Here is a 26,492-nt window from a genome sequence, read left to right as displayed (position 1 = left end):
GGTAGAAAACTATATAAGATATATTATTGACATCTTGGGGGGGTCCCGGCCTCCCCAAACCCCCCGGATACAAAAGCGCGCAAGAGAGCGTATTCTTCTAATATCCTAAGAGTTAAGATAATAGTCGTTAATCTTAGGGGAAGACCCCCTAACTATCACGACTCGCTAGACTAAGCGAAAAGGCACGCAGGGAAATAACTTTACCGCGTGGGCAAACGGGTCAAAAGGCATAATAATAAGGTTGCAGCCTTATTAGCTATTCTACTACATAAGAGCACGGGTCTCTCATCTTTCATATACGACAAGGGACTGCCATCCCTCAGATATCAAAGACTTATGTTGCCTTTGAGTAATATCTTAACGGGAATTTGACTCCACCTTCCCTCACCTTGTCTTCTTGCCTAGAGAAGTTTGACAACAAGAATGAACTTGACAACATAACTAAGAACATCTTGCCAAGTGCACGTATGAGGCATGATGTGATCGCCACGTGATAATTTTGAATATCTTCCTCTTGTCGAGACTTCTACCTTTCTGGGTTTGGTCACTTGCACCGTTCGGAGTATATTTTTCTCTGAGAGGTACGGATGTATTCAACTAAGTAGCTTTTGGTCATTCCTCAGAAGGAACGTTTCTCTCGCCAAGCAAAATAATATAGCCCCTAGTCATAACAATCCTCACTCTTGCAAAATACCTGTGCCCTATAGCCTAGTTGCTATGTGCGGAGGTTCCTTGCCACAAACTAGTCCGCTCCGTCTATGTGAGGGTGGGGTTTAGTCATGGGAGTTGATATTGTAAGCCAGCTCTCATTATCTACTAAACCTAATGTTGGAATAGCGGCGTTCGTCTGATCTTCGTCTGAAAAGTTTTACAGCATGGCAACGAAAGTCTTTGAGGCTAGCAAAAAGATCACGATAGTTATTGTATCTTCACGAGCTTTGATTACTATATACAGAGCTTAGAGGAATCTTGACAGCAGGAAATTTGATGACTGTAAACCATAAGGACCTATACTACTGGGTCTAGTAACCTTGACCTGATAAGCACAGATATAAATGATGAGACAGCTACTAAATGAGATTTGCCTTGAAAGAGCTAGGGTTTAATTTGTGGGAGTACTAATTACTAATCTCAACTATCTTGTTTTCAGCAAGTAAATTGTCACACTTAATCTGACTGCACCAACCACAGATTTTATAATTGCATTTAAAGTCAATGCTCAAGTCCCCGTTAAATCAAGTTAAATGTATGCGGGAAGCTAGAGATCGAGGGGAGGGACTTTGATTAGGAAAGTTGAGACTACCTAAGAGCCGAGTACTTGACTATACTTCCCGCGCTCGAGTCAGGGTGTCAATGATGGCGCATTCAAGTACGGGTGCGTTCAATTAAGGGGAAGCACTCAACAGGGTCTCAATTCTAAGCAACAGCTTTTCCTGAGTGAATCCATGTCTATAGTGGTCCGCTTTATTCTTCGTGGTGGTTGGAACAAATTGCTGACAAGGGACGAGAAACGATATCCGATAAGTGACAACAGACAGTATGGCTGGGATTATTTATGGATTCCAGGTTTAAAAACAGTACTTGGCTAAAGTTCTCCGCAGATAGCCACAGTTTTATGGTTCTAGTGCGGCATGTAATTCATGTGATATTTGACTTAAGTGTGTAGGCTGGAAGCCAAGTAAGATCATCTCCTCCATTGTGAATCCATTGCTTTGGCTCAGGCCTCGCCATATTTATATTAGAGGGGACTTCGTACTAGGTAACTGCACGGCTACAACGTGCCGGAGTTCGCAGCCGGTGTGTAATTGGAAGTTCCCCCAAAAATATCATATGATAAAGCTGATTTCCTCCTCATATGGGAGTATTTCACGGAAATAAGAGCCTGTGGAGAAGTTATTAATTTGGGTTAGAGGACGTGCGGGTCTAGGCCTTATGCAGCTAGAACTGCATGGAGAGAACTACTTCAGAGCCGAGTACTTGACGATATTCAGTAATTTTTTGAGGAAGAATGGTAAATGGGTGGTCAATATAGAAAGAATAGACTTGTCTTTTGACTTGGTCCATGTCTGCAGCAGTTCTTCACGTTTTTTCTCCGCTCATGGTTAGGGCGGTAAGTGACAACGGACGGGTAATGACAATAGACGGTATGATTTTGAGACTTGAAGAATTTGAACTTTGAAGGTAGGATTTGGTTAAGGGCTTCTATAAAGTGCTACAATTTTGTATTTAGAAAGCATGATACGGTTGAGGCTTGAGAATGTTGGCTACTAATCAGGATCATTTCGTCTACTATAAACCTATTGCTTTGATTCAAATCTGGTATCTTCCTCTGCAATATTTATATCTGGAGAAAAATTCGTAACAGGTAACTCTGCGGCTGTAATGTACCTACGCTAGCGTACAGTAGGAGTCTTCTTGTATACTACGTAATACTGATCTCTTCTCCTTTTTGAAAATTCTGCAAGCAAGAAATGATTTACCTTTGAGAAAGAGGTGCTCGAATTCTCTATATAATGCAAAGCGTGAGAACTTGGAAGAGTGAGTGCATGGTCTCTTGACTTCATAGCGATTCAACCCCGATGCAAACTGGAAGTGATTCACCGTTTGACGATTGATTCACTTGAGCATTTTCCGAATTGTTGCCTCCTGAAGACGGGATCACATGATAATATGAATGTCTACATGTACCTCGAGAGACCTGCTCCTCCCAGTTTACCGAAGCGTGCAAATACTGTTCTTAGAAGAAGATGAATCATTAGGGGATGGGCTTTCATTCTCAAATCGGAAGGAGGGCAGCCCTTGTCAGGATGCGAAGCATAAACTTGGCGAGGAACATGGCAACTCAACCTAACACGATTCCCAAGCAATCACAGAGACCTTATGCTTGAACTTCTTTTCCACACTCCTGGCCAACTATAAAGGTTAGCCCTAGCCCTTGAGGGTGAGTCCTACATGCAAACAAGTCAACCTTATGAAGAAGAAGTACAGTCTCCAGCATGGCGTTCGTCTGAACTTCGTCCGAAAGGTTTTGCGCTGTGACAACGCGACAAAGAAATTTTTATGAGGCATCTTGGTCCTTTTAGAGGACCTTGTAAAGGTTGGAAATTGTAAAATACTTGCTGAGACAACTTTTGGCAGCAAGATGCTTGATGGCAACAAAGATTTCTCTGGTAGCAGGAGACACCTGTCAGTCAGGAAAGAATATGAGCTTGGCATAAGGAAGACAAGGAACAAGATTTCTGCTATCTCTGCTAAACGAGATCTACATTACTTGAGCCAGTCTTGATGCCTCGATTAATAGAACCAACCAGCTTCACAGCTGCCATCCATCTGGTATTAACCTTTGGTTCTACTCAGATCTGAGAGGTGGATCTATGATATTTATATACAGAAAGGAAAGAGACTTCCTTCCACACCGTCTAGCTCTAGATTCCTCCATATCCAGCGCTACACAGAGATAAAGAGTCCCAAACATTGCTGATCACGTGAATCAGTTAAGATCCTTTCCGCGGTTCTTGATATTTGACTTCGGAGGTATTGATGTAGAGGGAAGGCAATGTTGTTATGGTAAGCTTAACGAATGGACCACTACCAACTACGATTACTTCGCTCGGGGGCAGAAGTCATCGGGCTCGACTTGCAACATATCCAGTCAATGACCATTTCCGTTCGCACGTTGTCAAAACTAGTACCTCACACCTCCAATATGGTCTCCACTATTTGAGGGAAACGAGATTGACAATAGCATGTTGAATGATAACAAGAGATTTGTGTACTCGAGGTCTTTGACTGCACCATCTCATCTCGGACTACTTGCCTTCCCGTGCATAGGTTCAATACCACTGTCAACGCACCGAAAACGAGACAAAGACCAAGCTTCGGAACGCAGTGATTGTACGGCTACGGCGACAGCGATACAGGACTCTTGGATATTATATTGAGGTGGGCAGTCACGAGGATTATATTGAAGAAATCTGGTTGTTTCCAGAATGGAATCGCTCTCGCTGGATTTTGAGATGTGAAGAAGCAATTGCACTTTCAATAAAACAACCATTGGAACTGACGCTGTAAAACAGCGGCAACAAAACGTCTCTGCTTGGGTACCCGCACATTCTGCTCATTGGAGCAATAATTTGGTCTCTAAACGGCCTGCAGTAAGCACAGTCCGTTAAACAATGCGAGGGCGAAAACCCCTGACCATATCAGTACTCTATATTCCTCAGCTTGGATGACTAGGGTTGAGAAGGTCAGACCCGAGTGATTCATGATGCGCAACATGCAGGTACCCCAGAAGTCAGCACCAAAGCTGAGCTGTCCCGGAGAGGTCGAGACGCCGCTGATCTTGGTCATACAAAAGTCAGATCCAACTCAGAAGTTTAAATCAACCACAATAAGGCTGAGATTGGGATGGTCATCCCGCAAATATATGTTCATCGTGAAAAGAATAGTTGAGAGAGAGAAAATAGGTGCTGGAACTTTCCCACCTTATCTTGAGGAGGTTGAAGAATTGAGAAGCATGGCTTCATCGATGCCTCGATGCCTTTCTGCCACTCTCACGCGCATCTGAATTTCAATATCGACAATGTTTACTCATCAAAAAACTGAAAGCGCTCATTTGACAAAGAAAAAAGAAAAGTCTCACACGCCACTTCTCAAGTCAAATCAAGAATGCAGACCACATCCGAGACATCTCGGAGCAACATCCGATTGAAAAGTGAAAAACGCATGATGTCTCTCGCTGGCTCGGAATGAGCTGACGATGTGCTTGACTTGAATTGGTCTTGTGACCAGAGAAAAGTTCTAGAATGTAGAGGGGCGACTCGACTCGGCTTTCCATTCTTTGTGCATTCTTCGTGAGTCGCGAGTGATTGATTACGGGTATTCCTTGCATCACTAGAATGACCCAGAGGCACCGTACGAGCACTTGCCCATTGGAATACCCAAATCCAGAACGAACTCTGCAAAAGATCGCGAGAATTTCGAACCCCGAGGTACTCCCTCGCAACCTCCCCTAGAATCCCACCCGAGTGCCCACACCCCCCTGAATCTAGACCGCGCCTTAACAATTCACCCATTTTCCCTTCCATCCGGGCACGCTACCCGTCATTACCGAAAGCTTGCCCCAAATGACACCTCTTGGTCAAAGCTTATTAAATTTATTTCAAATCTTGGGGAAAGCTAGCTCGCTGGTTAGTTGTATGCGCTAGCTCCAATTTCCATCCGGACAGGAACGAACGCTGTCGTGCGTGAGGATTTGAGGCTCGTACAGCATCGAGGTGGCACAGTTCGGCGTCCATTTTCGGCAGGGAGGTGGCGCGACAACAGGAGGTGGCTCGGCACGAAGGACAGAGGGACAGTATCAGCCACACAAGGAATCTCGTAACGAGATTCTCAATCTCAACTCAACACCGGAAACGAAGTTACAGAAGGTTACACAAAAACTGAGGCAGTTTCCGCCTTGTCTCAAGTCTTGCTAAGTCTCGGATGACATTGCATAGTCCCGCTCTTGTACCGTGAGAATTACCCATTCAGAGCCTCAGCCATGAGCTGAGCAGGTGCCTCGATTCGAATCCAAATATTCATAAGTCCCAGACAAACGATCGTATCTGGGCTTTTCCTCGCACCCCTATTTTTTTCAACATATTTCCTCGTTATCTACCCGTACAGAAAGTTTGTATATCGGTAGATTCGGTCCATCTGTGCCTCGTCCCCACCTCATAAAATCGTTCTTCCCATGCACATTTCACCCCAGCCAACCAAACCGACCCAATCACTAAATAAAATTAAATAAAATTTTTTAAAAAAAGTGAGACGCCCGTTGGAAGATTTCTCGGTTCCGCAGCGCTGGGAAACGGAAATCCGCTCAATTTCCGCAACGGGCCTTTTTCGAGATTCGATGCTGGGGTGGAAGGGGGGCGGCGGCTGGCGGATCCGGAGAAATCGAGCGCGATGAGATGACTTGTCTGTTCGCCAGGTAGGTAAAAGAGGGTGGAAGCATCGGCTTGGATGCCTGTACGTAGATCATATGTCGCCGTGCTGTTGCCATAGAGGCTTTTTACACCTAAAAGTTTAAGAGCAGGGTGTGCACGTGCGTTCACTGTAGCAACACCCGTCTCCGACATATAGCTGCACGTACAGGCGTCCAAGCCGATGCTTCCACCCTCTTTACTTACATTATTTTGCTGGCTGACGAACATGCATCCATCACGAACTGGCTTCTAGAAGAGGTTTGAGGTCTGTGCTGTGCATAGAGGCTTTTCTGACGGTAACGTCTTCCTTTTAAGACTAAGATGTTGGTGCGAAATTGCTAATTGCGAAAGAATTGCGTGTTGGTGTTTGAGATTCTCCCATTTCAATGTTTGAGGTTGCGCAAGGATTCGGTATTTTGAAGTTTTGGATTGGTGGAGGAGGGGTGCAGATGAAGGAGATGGTAAATTATACCTGGGGTAAGGGGTCCATATTATATCACGGGGATTAGGGTTGCTAACGCGGCACGAGTTGCGAGATGAGAGAGATACATACCCTTTCGGTCCCGAAGACGAGCACTGACTGCACCTGAGAGGTGGCTATCGGTAACCTTTCCGTACACGAAGGTCTAGCGTGGGTGGATCTTTGACGTTGAAATTAAAATACTTTATAATATACTTTATATTATTTAGAGTACTAGTGCGTCCCTAATCCCCAGATTCTCGGTATAATATCAACAAAGGTATAACGTTCATCTGAAGCGAACAGTGAGAGGTGAGCTTCAATCTCATCCATATGAAAGAACTCCCTTCTCTTATCGTTCATCGCAGTTCATCTCATCAGAACCTTGTCATTCTCGCCTCCTCGAACTAGTCCTCATTCCCGAGAATCGATACTGCAACCTCACCTCGCCACGCAAGCACTTCCAATCCATGTGCAAATCACGTGCGGACACCCTTCTCAGACCGTGCCCGAATCCCCGTCGCGGGACAGGGAATGTGCTTCCGCCACAAAGAGGAAAACTGTTTTGCCTCGGAGTGGGGCCTTCCGGAAACGCACGCACTTCCGCTCTTCTCTCCGCCGAGGTATTTTTTTTGTAGGATGGGAGAAATTTCTCCGTCGTTCGTCGAAATAAAATTATTTTCTTCACGATACCCCACAACGAGGGTCTGGGAAAGCTTCATTTCATCTCAGGTGATTTCCGGCTGTGGGGTCCGGCCCAAAAAGGCCTAGGGAAAATAATTTCAAATCTCCTGATCTTTTCACAAATATTTATTCCAAAAATACTTGTAGGGACAATAATAGTCGGACTTAACGTCGCGACTAAAGGGGCCCAACCCTTTAGTCGGGGAAAGCGAGTTGTCCCTGGAAAGCGAGATGTCCCGTTTCGGCCTTTTTTGCCTTCTAAAAAACAATATTAAGAACTAGCTATAGAAAATCTAATTAATACGTTTTATTCGCGATCTCATAGTTACCTATTGCATACTTAAGGGCTAAAGTTATAAGTAAAAGAATAAAAATCTATAATTAAGCAAAAGTCGTAGGTTTAATACTCGCGAAACGGTCGCGAACAAATAATTCTGATGATTTTTGTATTCCTCGCGATTTTATTATTAAAACCTTAATAACTTTCTACCCATATCTTTTTTTAAGATTTAGAGAATTGCATCTAGTTTATAATGCTTATATTTTTAATTCTATTACTTAGAATTATTTAAAAAGGTGAAGGTTTCAAGTTATTAAGGATTTTATTTGGTGCGGGACATCTCGCTTTCCCGGGACAACTCGCTTTCACCGACTAAAGGGTTGGGCCCCTTTAGTCGCGACGTTAAGTCCGACTATTAATCCTCAAGAGCCCAGCCGAGCCAGGCCAAGCCACCGGATCAATGGAAGCATGCTTCCCTCTGTCTCGCCAACCGGCTGAATGGAAAATTTGTTTCCCATTTCCTTCGAGTCGAAGGCGCTGAGTGGCTGCGAGATTTCTCCCGGGGGGTTTGTTTTGCATGGGTGGCTTGGTAAGGATTAGCAAGCGCAGAAAGAAGAATCGTGGCTGGGTCTTGGCTGGCGCCTCGTCGCGTGGGCGTTAACGCTCCGATCTGGGCTTGGTCTTGGCTGCGAGCTTGCGAAATCGAACCTGGAAAAGGAAAAAGAGTGTGGGGAAATCAGGTGAGCGTGAGACATCCAGACATTTATCGGATGTTCGCTGCTAAGGGAGAAGGAAGGCGTATGGGTGCGAGGGGCAACTGGTGACAGGTGCTTGCAGTTACGTACTATCCCCCCCCCGGTTCAAAGCTCCATCACGGTATTGGTAACACCACGCCTGCACGGGCCCTATCAAGGGTCGACAGCGAATAGCAGCTCTCGAAAGCACCTGATATTTCCTAATTCGGGGATATTAACGAAGTTTTGGGGTGGCGTTACTAATACCGTGAGGGAGCTTTGAACCGGGGGGAGGATAGTACAGTCTTTTTCTTGGGATGGGAGCGAAGGATGGCAGTGCCTGGTTCCGAGCAAGCCGTGAAGACTTCCAACTCAGGCACGCCAGCAGGCAAAGCAGAAGCGAGAGCCATCCATCTCACAACTCTCGGTCAGCAAGAACACGAACTCTGAATCCGAATTCCCATTCCGGACCCGTGATTGCTGTCACTCAGCAATTGGTGGAGGGCTAAAGTCCGCTGCTCATTTTGGGCCTGGAGTCGTTGAAATTCAGCCTTTCTGTGCCCTGGAGCTGCAGACGGAGTGGCTGCAGCTCCCCTCTCGATTAGGCTTTGCGAGAGCCAAGACGGCGCCTAGAAGCCTGCACGACTTCTGGTCACTAGGGTAACGGTTCTTAGACGCTGCCAGGCAAGGGCAGTGATGCGACGGGGATGACACGAGTTTCTCGTCGGCCTCGTTTCTGATGTCTGGAAGGGGAGGCCTGCGACGACCATGACATCTCGCTCTTCCAATTCGGGACTTGCTGTCTCGAGCCGTGTTTGGTCTGGGAGATCATTGATCAGCAACTTCAGGATCGGCGTTAAGAATGATGATGGGATGATGTTGAGTGAGACGATCACGAGTCACGCTGTTGTCTCTCTTCCCCGCAAAAATCCCGCCACACGGCTGGCTGGCTTGGCTGGCGGTGACGACACGGACTTGAGAACTGTCATCACTCGGCATCTACCATATCCTTCCGACCGAGAATCCCATCACGACGGAAGAGGGGAGGTCAGATCGGCTCTCCCGAACAGAGCACGCCTCATCTGATTCAAGACAGAGTGAGAGTTCAGGATGGAGCATCAGGCGATACCAACGAGATCATTTCAGCGACTCCTGCTTGCGCTTGATACATTACAGTGCTCGTTCATGGGCAAAACTCTGAGCGATGAGCCCAGAGATATACCGAGAGGGAAGGGAGGTCCCCGAGCCCTGGTGATAACTATTGCATGAAATGCACCTGGTTGCAGTGCATCTTACGTGCTCGCCATGTGAAGTCTGCATCTCTAGTTGAGGCTGCACCCCAATCTGCATATTTCGTTTCCGCAAAGGGGCAACACATTCAGGAACAGCACTCTATCTCTCACGCTCCCGAAAGTGTTTTGAATGTTTGGATATAATTAGGAAAGTATGTTGATACGCCGCCGCCGTGCTGTCGCATCTCGAAGTCTCAGCTTGCGTTCGCAGGCGAAGTGCGCACGCCATCGTGATTGGGTGAGATGAGGATTTCTGGGGAAGAGTTTGCCAAGTCGGTTGATTTGTGTTGTTGCTGGGATGTTTGCGGTTTCCAAACACAAGCCAGTAAGCGGCCCAGTATAGACCAAACTCAAAGAGTCGCTGACAACCTTGACAGCGCATTATCCGGAACCAGAAGCAGACGTTCCCAGTTACAGAGCTGCGAGATGCCACTATAAATGGCCTGTACCGTGCAGCCGGCCCCCGAAGGAACTGCTAAAGTCAAGCACTGGCAGAACAAGTTCTTAGTCAGACATGCAATGAAGTCTACTTATATAACCCTACTGTATCCAAATCAAGTGTAGCTTCTTCCTAATTGCAGCTGCGCCCAGACGTGAAGGAATAAATAGATTTAGGTTTGTACGGTATCATTTCAGTAGACCACTCACTGAACACCCTCAACTGCTGGACCAAGATCAGCAGAGGCACAGGCTGAAGAGGAAATACGATCGTCCGAGCCGAGGGCCAGTGCTGCCTTTTGCAGTTTAGCGTGCTGCTCGAAATTCCCACCCCACCAGCGCCATATCCGCAACATCCATCGCAACCTCGTCCACCTCCGCAAACCACCAGGGCCCCCCAGTTCAGGGCCAATCGACTGTCCCCTGTGTCGGATGCTTGCCCGGGTCTGGTGGTGCTTGCTGGCCATGCCAAACTTCCTGGCTGTCTCAGCCAGTCAGGAGTGTGTCCTGCCCCTGTAGTCGCCGTGCGTCCCTCAAGCGTCAGCCAACAGGCCAAAACCTTCGATGGCGAAGTTCCATCGTTCCATCCTGATGCACTTTGTCTCTCTGACGACAAACCACGGCGGGACAGCACGGATGATCTAGTCAGTGCCCTCGCTCCCGAGGCACCGGGGATCTGGAGACTCGGGGCCTTCTGTGCGTGAAAGGCCAGAACCCTCAGACCGATGAAGTCACGACTCCCGAGGAACTCAGCATGGTTCGAGGGGCGTCTAACTCCAGACCTCTGACTTACCAGAAGGGTATCGGCTGTGTGTCTGTACATTACGGAAATTGATGTATCAACCCACCTCGCTTGCTCACATCCCGTTCCCCATGGTTCGAAGAGCAGGAAGCCGGGGTGCGGCAGGCATGCTAGCAGGCATAGCTGCAGGTGGTCTGGCTATCGGGTTCACAGAAGCTCGTCGTCTGGCAACTCCGGTAAGTGGCCTGCGCTGCTCCGGCACGTTGATTGTTCACAGCCACGGGCCATTGCATATCCTGTCCATATTTTGGCCGAGCTGTTTCTCGAGTGTGGATCGATATGTGAGGGCACTATTCCCCTATTGGAAGCTCATCTGCGCTAGGCCGCTTGTTGAGCTTGTTCCCCAGCAGCTCCACGCGGTGGCAGAGCTCACCCCAGACCTGCTGGTCCGCATGGATGAATTACCCCATTCCCGTCATCCGTCTGCCCTTCCCTGGCCAAAGAACGGCCTATATATGGATGGCTGCCCTCGCCCGTCTGAATTTTATTCCCTCTCCCACTGTGCAAGTTGTTAATTGGGTTCAATCATTCACACTCCCTTACACCGACCAGCCAGCAGTGGGTATAGATAAATAGCAGGACTATCCGGACACATCTCTTGCAAAACACCTCGCATTTTGCTCCCCACAGTCACAATGGCCACTACAACTTCTCACGACGGGCTCAACAAGGACGTTGCCGCTCAAGATCATGCGCCAGTCAATGGCGCAGGAGGCTACAACTATGGTGGAAACCCCCTCGCCCACATGAACACTGGCGACTCTGCTCGATTCCCAGCTTTCGGTGGAGAATTCCAACCCGGTCTCTACAGACCCACCACTGAGCGTAAATTCGCCAACCCAGCTCCCCTCGGTCTGAGTGCCTTTGCTCTCACCACCTTCGTCCTGTCCCTGATCAACATCCAAAATCGGGGTGTCGTACAGCCTAATATCGTTGTATCACTAGCTTTCGGATATGGAGGACTCGTTCAACTGCTCGCTGGCATGTGGTATGTTTTTCTGCCCAGAATACAGCAGTTTCCCCGAAGTCTAATTCTCGAAACAGGGAAATGGCCGTAGGAAACACCTTCGGTGCCACAGCTCTCTCCTCCTACGGAGGCTTCTGGATCTCCATCGGCATCGTGCTCACCCCCGGCGGCTTCGACATCGTAGCCGCATACACGACGACCACCTCGCACGTCAACGACTTCAACAACGCCTTCGGCTTCTTCCTCGCCGGCTGGTTCATCTTCACGACCATCCTGCTGCTCTGCACTCTGCGCTCCACCGTCGCCTTTTTCATGCTCTTCTTTACGCTTGACCTCGCTTTCCTCTTTCTGTCCGTCGGCCACCTGAAGGCCGATGCCAAGGGAAATACCAACGTGAGCTTGATCAAGGCTGGTGGATATTTTGGGCTGTTCGCTGCGTTTTTGGCGTGGTATAATGCGCTGGCTGGTATTGCGGATGATAGGTAAGAAGAGCCCCACAAAATCCCCCCTCCACATCCAAAAAACCCTCCCCGGAAACATTTTACCCGAGACAATCAGCCTGTTCATATATCCTGGTTGAACATATTTACCCAATATCACCTCTCAAATTATGGGATTGGCATGGCAGATGGCTAACATGTGACCCGTATAGCAACTCCTTCTTCGTCATCCCCGTCGCGCACTTCCCATGGTCCGTCAAGGGCCGCGAGCGGAGAGCCGTCGGCAAGACTGAGCGTGAGACTGTCTAAGTCCCCTCTGTACTTCAAATGTTTGCTTTGCTACTGAATTGAATTGGAGGGATTGGATTGGGTGGTGTTTTTGACCTAGGACTTGGACATAAGGCTACGAATATACCTGAGATATGGGGACTGATACCTTTTGATGGTGACAAGGGGAGGGGAACATGAATTACAAAAATATCCAGCAACTTGGAAATGGGTTATGGCGATACGAAGCTTACCTCTAATTGTTCAAAGTTTACCTTTTTATGTAAACCCTTAATCTTGAAGCCTTCATTCTCGTAGTGATCAATTTTGCAGTTATCCTCAAACTCGCTCGTGGGGATGCTGACGGGTGTCAGTCAGCAAATCCTCACTCATGTCAATCAATTCTCATGTCATTCAATTCTCAAGCAATTTATCCTACACTCCCAAAATCACGTCAATCTGCAGTCAATTAATTTTCTACCCTTTACTTTCGCATTCGCTCTCGCATCTGCTTACGAGTTTCCTGTCTTGAAGTTCGTCGGAACTCAAACATCCAACGCTTTAGTCCAGCCGGGGGTATGACGTTTCTTCCGCAGCTTCCACGCTTCCGCCGCACCTCAGAAACATACCAGCATCCATCCCTCCCTCTCCCTGAAGTGCCTGCCAACCAAAACCAAAATCAAACCGGATGGCAGATCACACACTCTCCCTTCAAACCCGCAACCGCACCTTTCATTCCGTCCTTTCTCTTTCTTTTAGACATCCCACCAAACCGATACCTGGAGAATGGCGATCATACTACTCGGCGCTGACTGATGACGGCGAGGAGAAACAATCCCCCTCCTGCCGCCCCGGTCGCCCAGATCTACATACGTCCGGTAGCCAGGCCGGTCCAAAGACCGAGTCGCGGCCTGAGCATGGAACGACCTCCTTCCGCGCTTCCTCCCTTTCTCCTTCAAACAACCCTTTCCCTCGTACTCTCCCGCACATGCCATTATTCCCAGTTTATTTTCTTCTGAAGACTCAGAATACGATTTTGAGTTCGCGGTTATTTTTAGCCTGCAGCAGAAGCAGTCGGAAAGCGAACGCTTTTAGATGCTGGGCTGTCAAAGCGTACAGTAGCCAGCGCTTCGCATCAGTAGAGCTCAATTGGGCGACTGGGGTGACGGAGTGACAGGCTTGAGCGGATCGGAGCGGGGTCGCCAAGGTGGCGATCCCTTGCGTCATGGCTCGTTTTGTGGTGGGGTACGGCATGGCGTCGATTCTTTGCTTTTTCCATCGGGTCTGGGATTTGAGTTACTTTGCGCCTTCGGGTTGGCGGTTGGCGTTGCGGGGTCATGTGGCTGCTTGGGGGCCAATGATCTTTTCTGTGGATGATCTAAGCTTTTTGGTGGTGAGTGGTGAGGTAGGTGGGATTTTTTAATTCCTTTTTGGCGGATGGGGAGGGAGGGGCGAATGAGGTGTGTTTGCGATGCAGTGAGTCCGAAGGCGGGGTTTTGAATGGCTGGCAGCTTGGAGGCACCAGGAGGTGCATGAGGTGATTGTAGGTGCAGGTGCGATTGTCGGTGTACCTGGACTTGGAGATTTCGGCATTTGAGGGAGAGATTGAGGGCTTGAGGGAGAAGTTGGTGAGTGGGGAAGAATAATGAGGGGAGGTGGGCTGCAGCATGTGCGGTGGCTCTCAGAATCAGCAGCTTCTCTTGGCTCTAAATACAATACCATCAGGTGGCAGGCTCCTAGGGGACAGAAAATGTGACACTCACGTTCAATGTTCCAATTCAAGCTGGACATTGCAAATACCTCCTTTGCAAAGTACGTGCACGATATTGTATATTCAAAGTCCCTCCCTTCGGATATTTCGGGAATTCTAGAGGACTGGTTCCGTCCCCTCTCGAAATCAAATAAATGTCCAACTTTGACTTGGCACATTGGAATGAGTGACGTTTTTTCTGTCCACCGCGAGACAGGAAAAGAGACTTCTGTCATTCAAGGGCCAAGTGAATCCTCGAGTCGTGAATCACTTCCACCTTCCATCGTCTTCCTGCATTCAAATCGCGCGTCATTGTCTTCAGCTTGTCGATCTTCGCGTCGCCTACATGATTCGGACTTCATTCTTCAAGTTCGGATGCATTTCCTCCCTCATGCAAGTGGCTCCAGAAAAGGGATGTGAATCAAGATAAGAGTGGAAAGAACTTCAATATCACGTGATCATCCCCGCCAATACCCCCTATAGCTGCGGATTCAGGACATTACTTGAGGAGAAGTCATCGCTCGAGTATAAATCTTGAAGATTGAGTCATCTGGTGTGCCTGAATCAGAGCAATGAATTTTTAATTGATGAAAAAGTCTTCGCTGCCGGGACTTCAGAATCTGAAATTCAGAGTCCGTTCATGAATATTCTCGTATACTAACTAAGTCTTACGCTCTGTTTCTACTACAGGCTGTAGTGGTGGATACTAAAACTCTTGTCGCTATTGAATTCCTTGCTCTCAAAGTCGAATGCGAATTCAAACATGCTAAAGCACAACACGCAGGGTTGGAAAGAGCTGTTGCATCCGGAACCTATTTCCTCAACTGGCGTATATGTGTCGAGCAATGTTGCAGTTATCAAAAGATGAGATGCGTTTCGTGGGTAACCTTTTCGGCATCATTGCGGTTTTCTTGGTAGGGATATACTGTTGATACCGAGTTGATGACTGCGTGGTAAATCCCCCCCCCCTTTTTTTTACTAAGTAACGATGTAAAGCTAGCGTTTTTGGGAGACTCATACAAAAGAAAATTTGATGCAACGAGAAACAAGAAGATTTGGAAATAGAGTGGGAACAAGGAGATCATTTTTTCACACATTCTGCTTTTCCATATCCCATGCGTGCAACCACGCTTTGAGAATCTCCAGCTTCTGGGGTCGGACCATAGCCTGGCGTGATTCAATGCCAAATGTTACTCAACTTCCATAATGAGAGAAATTACGGATTCTTATTGCACGTTAGCATTTCGTACTGATTGGAAGGAGGAACATATCAGAACTAGTCGGACCCGTCTCCCTGTCAATGGAGCTGGAGGGTTGTCGATTAATGTAAATTACTGCATTAGGGGAAAATGCGACTTCTTGGCAATGATCTAATATTCATATTGTAACTGCAACCCTTATATAAGGCTCCAGATCAGAATGTAATGGCTGATTGGGTTGATGGTTTGGGAGGAATTTCCGCGTTAATCGATCATTTGGGCAAAGAAACTCACATGGTTTACCCCTTCTCGAGATTACCCCGGACATTAACATCTTACGGCTCATCGTGGGAGCGGAGGTCTGAGAGGATGGGCGAATGAGGTTAAAACTCTTTCCAACTTATATAAAATCACATTCGACTTCCACCACGTATAATAACAACTTCCGACCGTTTTTGTCAGTTTGGTACTTGCATGAAGCCGTAATCGTGAATAATTTTCATGTATAGTTTTGCAAATCAATCGAATTTTTGTAACAACCCGAGTCACGATAGTTATGCAAAATCCATGAATCCTCCTGCCATTTCCCATTTCCTTGCCAAACCAAATTTGCTCACCTCACTGATTTCCCCAATTCCACAGACAGATGTTGCCAACGATACCTATATCTTGGTCTTAGTTCGGGTTTGGACTTTCCAGAACGATCATCGCATAATAGCAAGTCGTCAAATTCTTATCAGAAGTCGAGAATGTCCCAGGGGAGGCCGTCCAATTCCAGTTCTTGGGACCTGAGGGGCCACTGCAAACCGTCAGCTCCTGTCTTTTTCCATATTCCGAGAAACTTACTCTGTACACCACTTAGTTTCCGTAGTATTTGCCTCAAGGATAACATTCTGCCACATCACCGAGCCGAAATCCCAAGTTCCGAGTTCCTGAAGCTCGATGGTGAGAAGTGCCTGTATCCGTCGTTAGCACATTCATGGCTTCTCAACTTGAATCAGCTGCTAGACTTACGCCTGTGTATGGTGCACCCTTTGTTTCGGCTATTCACCTGCGGTCAGTAACTTCTCTTTGAATGAGTGGAAGGAGAAACTTACTGTCGAAAGCAGGATCGAACTCGAATCCTCCACCAAACGGCTGCTGACCAGCAGCATTTCCCTGCTCACCAGGAGTAACGACCCAGTTATTGTACCACTTTCCATTTGGAATATCGAGAGTGAAAACGTTCTTGACGGTATCGCCAGGCCAGACTAAGTTTGATCAGATACATGCACTATATTATTCAGGGTCTCGATCTGGAACGTACCTCGCATTTGTTCTGTCAGGTTTGTTGCCGGGCTGTTGGTGAGACCAGATTAGTATCGAGTGATCAATCTGAAGAGGGGAGGAACGGAAAGGGCACAGAATACGCACTTGCAACAATAGAAAGGCAATAAGTACCACTCGCCCGGCCCACCACCTTGATTCGTGATCACGTTTTGGAACACAGCGTTCGACTTCGCGGGCTCCATGCCTGGCCAGAAAGCTTGGACATCATGCGTTGGAGACTGGTCTGGAGAGCCGCCAGGAAGAACTAGTGTGCTCTCGAACTGTGAGGTTGTTAGTTTGTGCTTGAATCAAGAAAACCAGGTGGAGAGGGGATACCTTGGTGATGATGGCCTGAGGGCCAGCACCAATCCAAACTCCGTAGAAAGTTAAATTTGCGATATCGCCGATGGTCGAAGAGATAAGGGAGGCAAAGGTGAGAAGGAGGATAGCAGATAAATGGGGGAGTGTCGACTTCATGGTTTGTATTGTGTTTGATGACTTGTCTTATTGCGATACTTTTCTGATGTTGGAGGGAAAGGGGGGCAGATGGGATCTTGGGGAAGAAACCACATCAATATAGACAAAAGTGCGCTCTCTGTTAATCATTGTGGCAATTGAGAAAGTTATTGAAAATTTACGTTGTTATTGTTAGAGAGGAGGGAATAATCCCATTCTACTGTTTGTCTTAGGTTCTATTCACACGTGCATCATATGACTCCTGCTGAGAAACCAAATACGGAGAGCAGCTTAACACACTACTGTATACTACATACAATCTTTACAGTGAATAGCAACGAGGTTTACTTCCATTTTATAATTCGCGTTTGTGCCCGGGATATGGCAAAGTCCCAATCGTTAGACCCGGCCCGGTGAGAATGGATACTTCGCTTAAATTTATCTCTTTGAAAAGTCTGGTTTCGTTTTTGAATTTGGGCTGTCTTCTTATTGCAGGGTACGGTATCCAAAGATAACAGATGACAAGTTTCAGCTTCGAGGAGGTGTCAACAAGCTGGTTGTGCTAATTTCTTTCCATGTTGAGAGCGCCATATGCAGAAGTCGTGGCTCAAAAGGGGATTAACCTGTAGCGTTGTAGCAAGAACAGAAGGATGGCTATTCCATAGGAATAGAAATTCAGATTCTCTTTACTCGAGGATACTGGTACTGAGTAAACATGTGTAACCACTCGCGCCCAGAAAGGGAGGGAGAATCGTGGCTTGACAGCCCTCCACCAGCCTCACCCGAACAAGGCTGCAGGATTGCCCATTAATACCATACGATAAGGGTCGAAACGGCTTTTCGACCTGTCATAGGAGTTATCACCAGCAACCAGTACGCCCTGGAAGTTAACCGGCATTTCCAGGATTCGCAGGACTGCCTACTGAACCTCACGCGCGTACCCCTATATATGGGGAAATATAAAACGAGCCCCCCACCCCCGGGTGTCGATTAGGGGTATCGATTGGGGGCCAGACTAGCCACTAACTAAAAGTAGAGGCGCTTGGATAGGAATGCCAAAAAATCTGGTTTTTACTTTGATTTAATTCAATACATGTTTTATTTTCTTTTAGTACTAATTAAGTACTATTTAAATATAATCTTTTTATAAAATTTAGATTAGTAAAAGCTCTTTAAATTAAAGAAGTTAAATTTTTTATATTTTATAACCTAAAATTAAGCTTAAGAAAGCTTAAAAGTTTAGTAAATAAGGTTCTAAAACCAGAGATAAAAGTTTTAAAAGCCTATAATTTATAAGGCCTTATAAAGCTCAAAAACTAGACCTTAATTAATTAGTATATAAACTTCCTTAAATATTATAATTTAGTATTTAATTTAGTTATCTAACTAGTATAATATAGCAAGCTATACTCTATTAAAATTACTTTATTTTAATAGTTTTAATATTTTGGTTATATAATAAAAGCTGGAGCCTTTTATATATAACTTGCGGGAGTTATATAAGAAAGCTAGCTTTTTTATAGTTCTAAATAATAATTCCTTCTTTATATTTAATTAATTAAGCTTTTATATACTATATACTATTTATATACTATATACTATTTATATTTTTAATCTTATTATTTTATTATTAAGTTATATTTTATATTCTAGTATATTTTATATAGGTTTTTATCTTATTATAATTTCTCTTTTATACTAGTATTATTTATATTTAATATCTTTAATTATTTCCGGTTATTTCTAAATTATATAATTATTATAATATATAATACTAATAGAAATTAGACTAGAATTAGCTAAATATATAAAGTTAAAATCGAGAAATAAAATCGAGATTATATATTATAACTTGAATTATATATTATAACTTGAATTATATATTATAACTTTATTTAACAAATATATAAGTTTATATATAGCCTATAATTATTTAGATTTAAAGCTTTTTCGAGATTTTTTTTCTTTCTTTAGTATTATAATTATTATAATATATAATACTAGTAGAAATTAGACTAGAACTAATTAGATATATAAGTTAAAGTTATATATTACGACTTTATTTAAAGCTAATATATAAGCTCAAATATAGCTTATAATTATTTAGATCCGAGATTTCTTTAAGATTCTTTACTTTTTTTTAGCTTTAAATTATTAAAATAAAAATAGTCTAACTATATTTTTTAAGCCCTAGATTTTATATTTATAATATAATTTAAAGCTTATTTATTTTTTAATTTTATAAAAAATTTAAAAATAATTTAATTAATAAATTTTTAATAAATATAAATATAATATATTATAGCTATTTCTATATTAGTTAACTAATATTAGAATAAAAGAAAAGTTCTAGAATAATTAGATAAGAAAGCCTTAAACTAGTTAGGTAAATAAATAAACTAGTAATTTTACTATTAAAAAAGATATAAGAAAGTAAATTCCGAAATAATTAGATAAGCCAGAAAGAGCTATAGTATAAGATATTACTAATATATTACTAGAGAGTAAACTAGAGTCTTTTATTAAATTTCCTAAAAAGTCTAAATATTTCATTAATATTTATAATAGAAAAAAGGCTCTTTTTTAAGAAATAAAGGAAAAAAAGAAACTTGCCTTTTTAAAAGCGAAAATTCAAGAGTTATTTTAGAACCCGAAAGCTTTATATAAAGAAATTATTAAACTAATTCTAAAAATATATAATATTTTTTATTTATAATAAGAATTATTATAATTAGTAAAAAGAAATCAAATAAGCCTTATAAAAGAATAAAGCTATTATTAAGAAGCTTATTATATAGCCTATGAAAATAATTAGTTCTCTTATTTTAAAAAATAAATACTTAATTAAATTTCCCGAGTTTCTTATATTTAAAAATATAATTAAGAATAATATACTTTTAATAATTAGTTAGCTTAAATTAAAAATAAGCTTTATAATAATTCTAATATTTATTAAATAAAGAATCTTAAAATTATTTATATATTTAATTATTATAGAAAATAAATTATAATAAAATAAAAACCTATATAAAGTATACTAGAATCTAAAATATAATTTAATAGTAAAATAATAAAATTAAAGAGATAAATAGTAAAGTATAAATAGTATATAATATATAAAAGCTTAATTAATTAAATATAAAAAAGAAATTATTATTTAGAACTATAGAAAAGCTAGCTTTCTTATATAATTTCTATAAGTTATATATAAAAGACTCTAGTTTTTATTATATAACTAAAATATTAAAACTATTAAAACTAAGTAATTTTAATAAAATACGGCTTACTATATTATATTATATAAATAGCTATATTTTTATATTAATTTCCTTTTATCGAAACTAGAATAATTAATATATATATATAAGATTATTAGAGAATTAAATACCTTATATTAAATAACTTTATTATATACTTTTTAATATATAGAAATACTTAATAAAGTATTTAGTTTTAATATAATAAACTTTTTAATAATAAATGTATTATATTATTTTTATTATTTATATATATATTTATAAAATTCGGAAAACGGAATATAAGTAATAGAATATAAGTAATAAGATATAGAATATAAGATATAATTATATAATCTTATATTTTATAAATAACTTGACTAGTAGCTAGTTTCTATTAAGCTTAATAGATTTAGGAATTATATATTAATATTATAATATTATAATTCTTATTTCTAAATAATAATTACTTTATTAACTTATATAAATAGTATTATATATTTCTAATAAATTAATAAAAATAATTTTTTTAATATTATTTTTTATTAAATATCTTTTAAGTAATAATATTAAATAAAATAATATATTTATTAAATATAATAATAAATATAATACTTTATTACTTTATATTAAACTAGCTAAATAAAGAAGCTGGAGTTATATATTTATAATATAAACTAAGTAAATAATACTAAATTAATTACTATTCTATAGTAATAAATAGCCCGTATATATAGCTCTAAATTCCTATACTAGCTAAACTAATTCTAGCTATATAGGATATTCTAGCTATATTGGGAATTCTAGCTAGATAGGGTATTAAGCTTAAGCCTATTAGGGGCCTCATGTGAGGCACGTAATAGCAGGGTGATGCACAAGTAGTCAAGGTAAGTAAGCTGCGGAGTGACGCTTGCAAGTGTAACTGATTCCAAGAATTGATTCCAACAAAAGACTAATCGATGCCCCTCTCCAAAGCTAGGAGCGTCTCCCTATATATTCCCTAGTGCTTAGCCAGGCATGCGAAGCCCTTTACTTAATTAGGAAATCCCATGCGATCCATACGATTCCGATCGCAAGCTGTACCCAAAATAGGAAACTAGATCCACGACATCTGACACCTGTCCATGCGCCATCACGTGTGCCCATCACACCTCAGGCCCCCTAATTTTAATACTTTACTAGTAAATTTAGTATTATATAATTATATAATAATATATATAGCTATAGTATTTAGAATACCAAGCTCCTATACTTATAAGCTTCCTTTCTTAGTTTAAAATCCTCGGAATAGAGCTATTTTACTTTACTTTCCAAGCCTAGAGACCCGGTCTCGTAATAATAAAGATTTTATATATAAAATTAAGTACTTATAAGAAATAAAAAACGAATTGTATTATTATAAAAACTATAATAAAGTAAAGATCTTTTAACTTATTATTAATTTATATTAAGATATTAAATAATTTAATGCTTTGTAGCTCATCTCGGATATCGTCTGTACTAGAGACTTCCATTTATTAGCACGTTACGGGAGCGAAGAAGCAAATAATATTGAGCGTGAAGACAGGCGGGAAGTGAAATTTCTGCGGGCGGAGGTCGAACGACTCAGAACCGAGTTAAAGGCCAAATGCGTAGAGATGCAAAGTATCAGAGACAAGGAAGACCTGGCCGATCAGGGAAAGTCAGGGGATTCAGTTACGACAAACATGGAACATAGCGCCAGGGTTCAAAAACTCGAACAGCAAATCGTGGATCTGCAGGCCGAGCTCCAGCAAAAGGAGGTTGAATCAGAGGGCTTTGAAGACACGGATTCCGTGATTGCCTCAAGAGACCTACTCAACATTGACGGGGACGTCTATGGTATATGTTTCCCGACTGTGGTCTCGATCTTGCTCTATCAAGGATCTAAGCTGCCCTCGCTGGCCGCATAAACTTGTTTCAGGCGAACGTATACCTGCTTCTTCTGCAACACAAGATCATTCCCGCGATCCAAATACCCGGCTTCCGCTGAATCGTATGTGTTTAGCAGAAAGTGCCACAAAGCCTGTCCGCGGATTCTCTCGTTATCTTCCGTGAAATACCGAAATTTGCGTGCGGTGAGAAAACCAAGCCTCAAAAGTTTGTACAGGATGAGTTTATCCTCGTCAGGCGAGACGACTATGGTTCCGCTTGTGTTGTTATTGAACCACGCATGCACATCGTTCTCAAATCGCCTCATGATGCCTGCACATTTCTCGTCTGCATTAAACTGGCCGTCTATGTCGTCAGCGTAACTTTTGCGTTTCTTGAGAGCGTGGAAACGGGATCGATGGGGTTCGGGATCGGCCTCAAAATCATCGAGCAATCCTTGCAGGCTGGTCATCCGGTTGGCAAATCGAAAGACCAGGTTTTTAGCAACGAAAGCCTCCTCTAACGTCCAGAATCTGGATTTCCAGGTTGAATACCGGATTCGATTGAGAGCTTCTTCGGAGCTGCTGACGACGTGTTGGTAAAGTGGTGGGTCTAGAACAAGAACTGAGCTTGCGCGCGAATAAATATCCCACACCAAATGCAGGGCAGTTTTTCGAATTCGAGTGTCCAGAGGGATGCAGAGGGTGTCGATCCAGAAGAAACTCCCATCAATCTCATAATTCATCTGATCAGCAAGGGATTGGATGAGGGTCAACTGACAGAATGGCAAAGAGTTTCCATCGTCATTGCCCAGGCCTGCCATCCGGACATGGCTGATTGCGATGAACGATAAGGTGCTTCCCTCAGTGAGATCGAAGAGCCTGGTTTCGAGGACTCTTGACGTTCCTGAATCCTGTCGAAATCTGAACACGGGAAACCTTTTGTTCGAAACGCAGCCTTCGACGGTGGAAGTGAGGGCCTCAATATATGCACATTTGCAGAGCTGGTGGGTGTGCCGGGGTAAAACCGGTTCTTCGTCCGTTCGGCTGCAGCCAGAACTTCCATATCCAAGATGCTCCGGATCTCCGCGCACATTTGACCGGTAGTGAAAAGTCAAGTAGTACCGGAAACACACGTCGAGAGGCAACGTCTCTATATCTTCGCGACGATACCACCCTGACAGCCCGAGAAGATGATTGACCAGTGCATGATACTTTGGTGTGGAGAGTGTTCTGGGGGGCTTCAGCTGCGTGTTTGGTGACCTCCAATCTGGAAGCTCAAATTCATCTGCAAGCGTCTGGCAGAGAATTTGAATGACCGGAATTGTTTTGCATATTGGGTGAAGATTTCGAATATCCTTTTTGTGGGCAACTGTGAAGTCAAACCACGATTTCGCTAGAATTTTCGAGATGAGGTTTGACGTCAACATGACATTAGAAGACAATCTTTGCCTGTATGAATCCATCGAAGAGGCTGCTATGACTTTCGATTTCTTAGCAGCGATCAACTCGACTAAGCTACTGGTAGAGAGACACATCTGGCCCCCTTGGAATTTTAGGAGATACTTGTAGTTCGCGAGGTGAATCCCCTCTTCCCCTCTTTTCTTGAATCCAAGAGCCTCCTGTAAAAGTCCAAACCAGAGCCTGGCCGTAAAACGGGAAGAGATCTGAGTAACAGAGCCACTGACGTGTTCACTGGAAAAGGATGTCGAGTCAGCCAAGCTTCTCGTCGGCATTTCCAGATTAATGTTAGACTTACGCTTAGACAAGAGTCAATGTCGTCCATACTCAATGACTGGAGCTGGGAGAGTCTTTATATTTTGGCTGATGTGGCTGATGAAGGTCTATTCCGCCCGGCTAAGCCTAAAGGGAACTAGTACTATTTACAAGGGTTCGATTCCTCCGGTTCCGCCATGGTCTCGTGACAGCCCCTACCTTCACTTTATATTAGAAAAGTAGGTTGGGCGGAAAGGTTGGTAGGATTATAGTCTGTCAGAGAGTCCCTATATACATATAGATGCCTAAGGCCATTACGATGTTAGCGTATACCTCAGCCATGACACTCAGGCCAGAATCCAAGAGAAGTCTAGCGCATCAGGATAAATGTACTTCCGCTCCGAGAACATGCCACGTTCATCTTAGGCTGTCCATCGCGCCACTGCTCTGCGGTTATTTTGTATGCGTTTTTCTGGCATATTTAAATTTTATCTTAAACACCATCGATATTAGACATTATTGTGACGGCGCTGGCTGGGGCCAAAGGGGGGTGGCTGTCACATGACTAGTTTCACCTAGCTAGCCGGCGTTTCAGTGATTTTAGCTAGTACTTCCCTCCCTTTATCCCCTCCTTCTTCCCCCTCTCTCTCCTTCTTCTCTTTAGCTTAGTATTTTCAATAACCGAAGTCCCGCGCCAAAACACGTCCCGCACCAAAACACGCGTGTAATAAAAATATTTTAATTTATTAAAACACAACTACCTTATATAAAAGTCTAATTTTATATATATAAGATCCCCTTAGTATATAAACCTTACTTTTAATAATATATAGTAAAAATACTTAATATTTATTAGTATAATAAACCTTTAATAATTATATTAAATTCTATAAAATTTTAATATAAGTTTTATATTATATATTATTATAAGTTAAAACTATTATAAAATTACTACCTTATTATAATAGTTTCGGGAAATATATTAATATTTTATATAATTTTATCTTTTAAAGTATAATTATAAGTTAAAGATTAAATATTTAAATATTCTTAACTCTTACTTTCAACTTTAAATAAAGAATACTTACTTTATATAATAATCTAAATTTTTATATATAAGATCTCTTTTATATATTAGACTTACTTTTAATAATATTTAATAAGAATACTTATTATTTTATAATATAATAAGCTTTTAATAATTCTCTTAAAACTATATAAATATTAATATAACTTTTATATTATATAATATTATAAGATAAAAAAATTATAAAACAACTCTAATACTATTATAATTTAAAGAATATATATTAATAGTTTATATAATTTTAACTTTCAAAAGAAAATTATAATTTAAAGATTTAAATTTTTTAAATTTTTTAAATTTTTAAACTTTAACTTAAAATTAAAAAGTATTTATAATATATAAAAATTATATATTACTTTAAATATATTATATTATATATATATTTATATTTAAAATATAAAAATACTTAATTTAAGAGCTTTATATTAATAAATATATATTATTTAAATATTAATAACTTTATATATTAAATTTATAAATTATATATTAATAAATATATTAATAAATATATAAAGTTATTAGTTTTTTCTAACTTAGCTATATAATATAATCTTATTTATATTAAAATATTAATATTAATCTTATAAATCCTTTTAATAATTAATAATAATTAAAAGAATTTATATATTAAAAAATGTAATTATTAAATAAAACTATAATATAAGTATTATTTAAAAAATAGTTAATAATAGGAGTTTATATATAATATGAGCCTAAAATAGTATAATTATTATATATAATTATAAATAACTTAAACTTTTATTAAATTCTATATTAGGGTAAATAATATAAATTTTAAAAAATTAAAAAATTATATATAAAGGCTTTTATAATAAGAATATAGTTATAAGTTACTTTTATATATATAATATCTATAAAATAACTAATAAGTTTATTTATAAATAATAAAAAGTTAATTAATTTTTAAAAAATATTTAATTTAAACTTAAATTTTAATAACAAATAATACTTTTTATTAAAAACTCTTTATATATTATAACTAATATTATTAAATAAAGTATAATTTCTAATCTTTATACTAATCTATTTAATTTAAACTTAAATTTTAATAACAAATAATACTTTTTATTAAAAACTCTTTATATATTATAACTAATATTATTAAATAAAGTATAATTTATATAATTATATAATATTTTATATATTTATTATAAAACTATATTAAAAATTTGTAATTTCATAAAAAATTAATATAATAATAATAACCTTTTAATTATAAGAAGATTATTGTTATAATTTTAGTAACTTACTCGATTATATCTATAGTCTCTATATTCCAAAAATGAAGTTAAAAGGATTTGTGGTTATTTAATTATTAAGATTTTGAAATATCGCTAGAGCGTGTTTTGGTGCGGGACGTGTTTTGGTGCGGGGAATCGGTTACATGAGATTCTTGGATCTTTGAGCCCTGGCCATTGCCTCGATCCCGCCGTCACAATTATCATCTGCAAATCTAATCAATTATGCATCAGAGCATGCTCCATCAAATAACGCAGT

The 26,492-nt window shown here is 41.2% G+C and overlaps 6 protein-coding genes across 6 annotated transcripts; 3 read left to right on the top strand and 3 right to left on the bottom strand.

Moving 5' to 3' along the window:
* The first annotated feature begins 9,225 nt into the window (after window positions 1-9,225).
* On the top strand, window positions 9,226-9,402 carry K444DRAFT_620624 (uncharacterized protein). Its single transcript, XM_024881745.1, has one exon. It carries the CDS (start codon window positions 9,238-9,240, stop codon window positions 9,394-9,396), a length of 159 nt encoding a protein of 52 aa, XP_024728433.1. The 5' UTR covers window positions 9,226-9,237; the 3' UTR covers window positions 9,397-9,402.
* A 493-nt stretch (window positions 9,403-9,895) lies between these two features.
* On the bottom strand, window positions 9,896-11,153 carry K444DRAFT_233716 (uncharacterized protein). The gene has a single exon (XM_024871253.1). It carries the CDS (start codon window positions 10,678-10,680, stop codon window positions 9,991-9,993), a length of 690 nt encoding a protein of 229 aa, XP_024728432.1. The 5' UTR covers window positions 10,681-11,153; the 3' UTR covers window positions 9,896-9,990.
* On the top strand, window positions 11,056-12,437 carry K444DRAFT_656756 (putative meiotically up-regulated gene 86 protein; the record flags this gene model as incomplete). Its single annotated transcript, XM_024886111.1, has 4 exons — window positions 11,056-11,134; window positions 11,437-11,647; window positions 11,704-12,108; window positions 12,279-12,437. 4 exons carry the CDS (start codon window positions 11,056-11,058, stop codon window positions 12,373-12,375), a joined length of 792 nt encoding a protein of 263 aa, XP_024728431.1. The 3' UTR covers window positions 12,376-12,437.
* Window positions 12,438-12,698: 261 nt separating this feature from the next.
* K444DRAFT_233724 (uncharacterized protein) lies at window positions 12,699-13,630 on the top strand. The gene has a single exon (XM_024871254.1). The coding sequence runs from the start codon at window positions 13,022-13,024 to the stop codon at window positions 13,505-13,507; it is 486 nt and encodes a 161-aa protein (XP_024728430.1). The 5' UTR covers window positions 12,699-13,021; the 3' UTR covers window positions 13,508-13,630.
* A 2,327-nt stretch (window positions 13,631-15,957) lies between these two features.
* K444DRAFT_636809 (uncharacterized protein) lies at window positions 15,958-17,067 on the bottom strand (the record flags this gene model as incomplete). The annotated part of the gene is made up of 7 exons (XM_024884049.1): window positions 15,958-16,081; window positions 16,129-16,238; window positions 16,297-16,325; window positions 16,380-16,532; window positions 16,589-16,620; window positions 16,723-16,871; window positions 16,927-17,067. 7 exons carry the CDS (start codon window positions 17,065-17,067, stop codon window positions 15,958-15,960), a joined length of 738 nt encoding a protein of 245 aa, XP_024728429.1.
* Window positions 17,068-22,133: 5,066 nt separating this feature from the next.
* Window positions 22,134-23,907, bottom strand: K444DRAFT_669304 (uncharacterized protein; the record flags this gene model as incomplete). Its single annotated transcript, XM_024887510.1, has 1 exon — window positions 22,134-23,907. One exon carries the CDS (start codon window positions 23,905-23,907, stop codon window positions 22,180-22,182), a length of 1,728 nt encoding a protein of 575 aa, XP_024728428.1. The 3' UTR covers window positions 22,134-22,179.
* Between the last annotated feature and the right edge of the window lie 2,585 nt (window positions 23,908-26,492).

This window comes from Hyaloscypha bicolor, assembly GCF_002865645.1.
Source record: "Hyaloscypha bicolor E unplaced genomic scaffold K444scaffold_182, whole genome shotgun sequence".
In the NCBI taxonomy this organism is placed as follows: Eukaryota; Fungi; Ascomycota; class Leotiomycetes; order Helotiales; family Hyaloscyphaceae; genus Hyaloscypha; species Hyaloscypha bicolor.
This window is presented reverse-complemented; position numbering and strand designations above follow the sequence as displayed.